Source organism: Branchiostoma floridae, unplaced genomic scaffold (genome assembly GCF_000003815.2).
Source record: "Branchiostoma floridae strain S238N-H82 unplaced genomic scaffold, Bfl_VNyyK Sc7u5tJ_1561, whole genome shotgun sequence".
Lineage (NCBI taxonomy): Eukaryota > Metazoa > Chordata > Leptocardii > Amphioxiformes > Branchiostomatidae > Branchiostoma > Branchiostoma floridae.
This window is the reverse complement of record NW_023365759.1, coordinates 57,517-63,542: the sequence shown is the minus strand read 5'-3', so window position 1 is coordinate 63,542 and position 6,026 is coordinate 57,517. Positions and strand designations below refer to the sequence as shown.

The following is a 6,026-nucleotide window of genomic DNA, read 5'->3' as shown; positions in this document are numbered from 1 at the left end:
GGCAAAAGTTGGATGTCAACAAACTTCCACCATTCGTCGGTTCTGACGCTTGCAAAACAGCCCGTATAGCACCTCACGACAGAATTCTTACAAAAAAAAAACATTTGCAAATTACAAATTCGTCGTGCAAACATAATCATTTTTCACATGGGACATAAAAATCTTAAGAATTTTCCTCTTCTTGCAGGGTAACGCCTAGCAGCCATTCATAAGTTGTTGTTTTTTTCCACAAGAAAAACATATCGTTATTGCTTATGTGGCAATAGCAGATTGAAGCACAAGAATGTCAGCATGATTATGTCCATGCGTGCAAATTTTGGAAGGCAAAAACAAAAGTCAAAATCTTCTAGGTTTGACCAAGAAGTAGTAATGGAAACCCCGCCACCTTTATAGAAGTGAAACTACCTACTAGACAGCGAGCAAGCGTGCTACAGACGTACAGAACATTTCATTTTCGACAGTTTTGGCGCGATCAAATTTCACTTATCTAACCGTATCTACCATCTGAATACGTGGTACTTCTTGATAAATATATACATGTGTATGTTCAAAGATCGGATTTACATTCAATTTGTGTTTTGTAAGTATTCATGCGCCCACACCGTAACAGGCGCCTCCAATACATCATAACACTGTACAAAGTACCGTACGTACATGTATATGTAGCGCTTAGACAATGCGGTAGTAGAGGTAGAGAATACGGAATAATTTTTTCGTGGTTGTTGTGAGTTTTCGGTGAAACGAAAACCGCGAAGTTCAACATAAGACCACCGCGAACATAACTGCATTAACACTGCAACCACAGATTATAATTCACCCACCTGTCAAAGTGTTGAAAACTGCCATTTAGAAACAGATAAATATTTGTAGCACTACAGGAAGGAGATGTGTGCAGACGCAGAGTGAACGATCGTGAGGGCCTCCACAGATCATATTAAGACTGGTGGATGTTTGTCAATTACAAACTCGTTGTCACTGCAATACAAACCACCTTGATGAACGTATCCCAAACAACGTTACCAGTCATCTGGAATGCTTTGCCGACGTACGCTAGAAGAGTTTTCTCTCTATTTATATCAGCCTTCAGGAGCCATTTGAATACAGTATACGCGTGATATACAGTACCTAATAATGAGGTTTTGACGAAGACTCAATGGACTTTGATTATGGTCTTGATAAGTAATACGCCATCTTGTCCAGTGACAGGCGACTGTCTCTATCAAAGCTTGTCTTTGTCCCTGTGTGAGTAAGGGACTTTGTGATGTATAATAAGCTCGTCTTTAAATTGTGAAGTTGTGATGTAGTAACTGTAATAACTTGATAACCGTCTCCAGATGTGTTAACGTTAAATCTAACCTAGATTTAGCTGTTATGCTAATCAAACAAACTGGTCATTCAAGCACACAACAGAGCCAAATGTTTTAAGACAATGTATATTGCTCGAGAAAATAACTCCCAAAGTATTTTAACATACAATTTACAAGATCGAAAAACATAGAACAATTCCTTCATTTTTGACAACATTGATAATATGTATGAATAAATCAACTGTACGGTGCAGGATTTTACAAATATTTCATAACGATTCCAAATGACTTACAGAATGAATTTTGCATCAAATGTTCTTGAGAGCATAGTAAATCTAAAAGATTCCATTTTTTCAACACAATTAACAATATATATGTTAGAATAAATAGATTTTACTCTGCAACATTTGGTACGACGGACAAGGCTTATTTGAAGAATATGTCGTGACTAGGGCTGGGTACCGGTACAGAAAAAATTCAGGTCCAGGTCCGGTTCAGGTCCAAAGGATCAGGTCCAGGTCCGGACCTGAACCTGGACCTGATGCAGTATGACTCATACCAATGGTCCCTTTCACTATAAAGTGATCTATTTGGTGGAGTATTAGACTTACACTGGTGTTTTAAAATCCTTCAACGCTAACTGCACCTGTATGATTGGCTGTAAAACGTGGTAGAAATTGCTATAAACTCTATTCTACTTCACTCTGACTTGTTATTTTCTTCCACCTGCAAGCGCCAAAACGTGTGAATGCCTGATAAAATAATCTGTTAATTTCCTAATCGGTCCAAAATCCGGTCCACCTAATTTTTTCAGGTCCGGTTTTTCTGGACCGGTCCAATAAGAAAAACCGGTTCTGTACCGGTACACTGTACCGATACCCAGCCCTAGTCGTGACAATTGACTAAGTGACTTTCAAAATGTATTCTAGTAGACATACAATAAAAAAGACATCCAAAAGGGAAAATCCAAAGGCTCAATCGTTTCTAACACAGTTGACAACGGTAATATTTATGATTAAATGAGCTTTACTGTGCAACTAGTGGAACTAGTTCTGAAAAATATTTCATAATGATTCTAAATGACTAACATCATGTATTCTATATACAATGTACAATAGAACAAAACACATCTGAAACTTCATTCATTTCTTACAAAATTGATGATTTCTATGAATGAATAAACCAACTTCATTGTGCAGCAATTAGCACAATGTACAAGTTTTGGCAAATATTTCGTCACAATTCTAAACGACGTACATCACAATATGTTCTACATACAATGTACAGGAGAACAAGGTACATCTAAAGAGTCAATCCTCCAAACATAAATAAAAATACCATATTTGTGATTAAATGAACTTTACTATGCGACAATTGGCACAACGCACAAGACTTACTGTTGACAAATATTCCTGATGTTATTTCATTCCTATTGAATTGCAGCAAAACAGAACAAGGGTCAACCCAGACAGCAGCGATGATTTCGCTGTAAACATTTATCTAGACAAATATTTCAATCAAATTGATTTCGTCGTAAACACTTCTTTAGACAAATATTTTGATCATATTAAGATAATAATTAAACAGCAAAGTCAAGAACTGTATTTAAAGTATAACATGCTCCGGAGCGTGCCAACGAAACCTGTCAATTTTCGTTTCTTTCTTTCTTTCTTTCTTTAGCAAACGCTGAAAGCTCCAATTTTGTTGCAAATCTAGATATCCAATTGCCCACATGCAGTCCCGCTTTGACGGCTTATTAGTGACCGTTCAATTTGACATTTCGAACTTACTAGGCTTTATTTACTTGCATAATTACACCGTATGACTATGACTGACTGACTAACAATTACTTATTTACGAACCATACGATACATACCACGTGACTTACCACACATCGATATGCAATTTCCACGCTTAGTTACTTCATACTTAATTTGATGAACTGATTGATTACCTGAATTCACATTTAATTTCCGGACAAAGTCTAAATTCATGCTTCTTAAAGTTATGTTGATTTAATTGTCTTACGTTAAAATTGTTTCTTACAATGTTCATTATTTAATGAACTTATTAATTTAGTTATTCATTTTTCCATTATGATCATATGATATGATATGATCATATGATATTATGTTATGTCGTTCTATTTTATGCCGCGGATCCCAACCCCACCACACTCCAAGAATCTTTAAAAACACCAGCAGGCGATATGCATTCCCGGGTAGAATAAATGATACATGCATGCCTTATAAAGGCCTAAAAACGTTCATCTTACGGTTTCTTCTTAATCAACACATAACGTTATATCAATGCCGATTGCCGTTTTCCGATATAGCTTCATCAAACATTCGATGCCAAACATTGGACAGAAACTCACATTATGAAGTTGAGGACCCTGTCCCAGGTATTCTTGTACCCCTGGCGAATGTTTTTGTTCATGACGCCGTATACGATCGGGTTCAGGGCACCATTCAATGCGGCCAACAGCTGGCCAACAGTAAAGGCTTCGGCTGGAACTTTACTCGAAAAAAACACCATCAGGGTCAAGGGCATAAAGCACAGAGTGTAGACAGCAAACAGCATCATCATCATTTTGGTGATCTGCCTTTCGGCAGCACTGTTGCAGTTTTGTGAGCTGCTGAAAGGGACAGCGTGCTGCTGTCGTTCAGTTTGGCCTGTCTGATCTGACACTGTGGCGGCAGTTAAGGTCATGTTTTGGACTTTATCCTGCTCTATGCGGCAATTGCCCTTCTGTTCCTCATCACTTAAGGGAGATTTTTTGCCTTGGTCGTTTTGACCAGTGCCTGGTGCTGGAGCGACTAAGATCATGGTGCTCTTTTGTTTACTTGGATCTGTGCAGTTACTGCTTTTCTGTCCGTCATCACTTGATGTGGACATTTCGTCCCCCACCCACACCACACCCTCCAGATTTCCTACAGGCTTTGTCACCTGGATGGTGTGTTACACAGACTAAAGGCCCTGCACCTCTACTGGCCCCCCGTAGTACCACTGCCAAACGGGCGGAGGGACCGTGTGCGTTAGCCTGGACTCGTTTCTTACTCTTCCTCACATGGTTCTGGATGAGGGTGTAAAAGGCCAGGGCAGCAATATATGGGAGGACGTAGACTAAAATGGCTGTGGGAATCTTTGCCCAGAGTTTGTCAGATCTTCCCAACGAACACCGTTTCAGCTTTGGATCGACTTTGGGTTCTTCAACGACGTAAAGTGGCAAGAATGAAACCATGGGGACCAACCATGTGAGCAAGAGCATGATGACGAGGGCACGTGTGGCATTGAGAAGTATACTGTTGGTACAGATCTTGAAGTAACGCTGAAGAGCGATACACAACATGTGGGTTACCGACACCCCCCCTAGCACGACATTGGAATAGCCTAGAAACCAGCACAGTGCTGGTGGGGGCTCCCATTGGGGGTTTAGGATCTGCTGGATCCAAAAGGGGGAAAACAACGTGGCGTAGAGGATACCTGCACAACTAAGACTGGCCAGAGGCGCGTTGACCAGTTTCCGTAGGGCCGGACGTGTCCAGATGACCAGTATGGTGAGGAGGCCACCGACAACAGTCACCACGATGCTGACTGTAGGGAACAATGGTAGTGTGAACAAAAACCATGGTTTCAACATAAATGCCTCCAATAAATGGAGCTAGGGGAAATTATCACTGCTCAGTCTGCGGATTGGTTGCACATGAAAAGTTTAACGAAACTTGACCTTCAAGGATGAAGACAAATTACAACACAGGCACACCAAAAAAGATCTGGTAATATGGTGGTTGGCTGGCCAACGGTACAGAGCACTGGCTAATTCTGGTATCTTAGATTGCCTAGTAGGCGCATGTGTTAGCAGATGGAAAGCTAACAAATAAATTGAAAGCTAATGCGCGTCACCTACTTTATTTTGTAGGAAAATGTCTCCATTTGTAATCGCCACCCCCACCCGTCTAAATAGGGTTATCTTAGAAAAAAAAACATCCTGCGCAAGTTACGTTATCGGTAACGGACAGCATACACTTTGACTATTTTCTCCGAAGAATTTCTTACATTATTTCCGCAGAGAAATAAATAAAGAGAAGCATAATGAAACATAATCCCTACACCACAATGTAGAAGACAGCAGAAGCCTTGAGAAGGCAGAAATATAATATTTGTTCAAATACTGGCTAAGATTACAAAATTTACCAAACGACTGGATTGTTAAAAAGGCACACGACACTTCAGTCGAAGAACATGAGTGGGCTACTCAAGTTCAGGACAGGACATTATGTAGAAATGGGTTCCAAAATGTTGGTTTAACCCCGCCGTTAATGCCAATCATTTTGGAAACATTTTCAAAGAACGTCTGATGGACACTTTTCTGTCTGAATGAAGGGAAGAACTTGAAAGCACTAGCAAACTTCAAACCTATTCAACAATCCAAAAGCACTTTGGTTTGAAAGAATATCTCACATCAATTCATAATAGACCATTATTTCGAATGGTCAATTATGCCGTTTCATACAGCATTACAAAACGGAGATCATATATGATAATATATTCCAAATGCGAGAACAGATCATTAATACTTGACTGTGCTGTTAGCCATAACATTTTGCTGTTCTGTATGTAGCCTCGTAGTGCCATTGTCTATATAGCTAGAAGCTGTTATTGGTTGCCATACATTGTACCTTGTGCAATTGTTGAGCAATAAGATCATCCATCCAT

General features: G+C 39.7%; 1 protein-coding gene across 1 annotated transcript; it reads right to left on the bottom strand.

The window, feature by feature from the left end:
- Positions 1–3,680: 3,680 nt before the first annotated feature.
- LOC118408244 (alpha-2 adrenergic receptor-like) lies at positions 3,681–4,950 on the bottom strand. The gene is made up of 2 exons (XM_035808902.1): positions 4,378–4,950; positions 3,681–4,256 (listed from the first exon to the last, which is right to left on the bottom strand). The coding sequence occupies exons 1-2, from the start codon at positions 4,948–4,950 to the stop codon at positions 3,681–3,683; spliced, it is 1,149 nt and encodes a 382-aa protein (XP_035664795.1).
- Between the last annotated feature and the right edge of the window lie 1,076 nt (positions 4,951–6,026).

What these genes read in the sequence shown, in the direction of transcription:
- LOC118408244 (XM_035808902.1), bottom strand. Translation starts at nt 4,950, where the DNA reads ATGTTGAAACCATGGTTTTTGTTCACACTACCATTGTTCCCTACAGTC. An exon ending in ACACCCTCATCCAGAACCAT is followed by an intron (nt 4,257 to 4,377) that starts GTGAGGAAGAGT and finishes CACACCATCCAG; the next exon opens with GTGACAAAGCCTGTAGGAAA.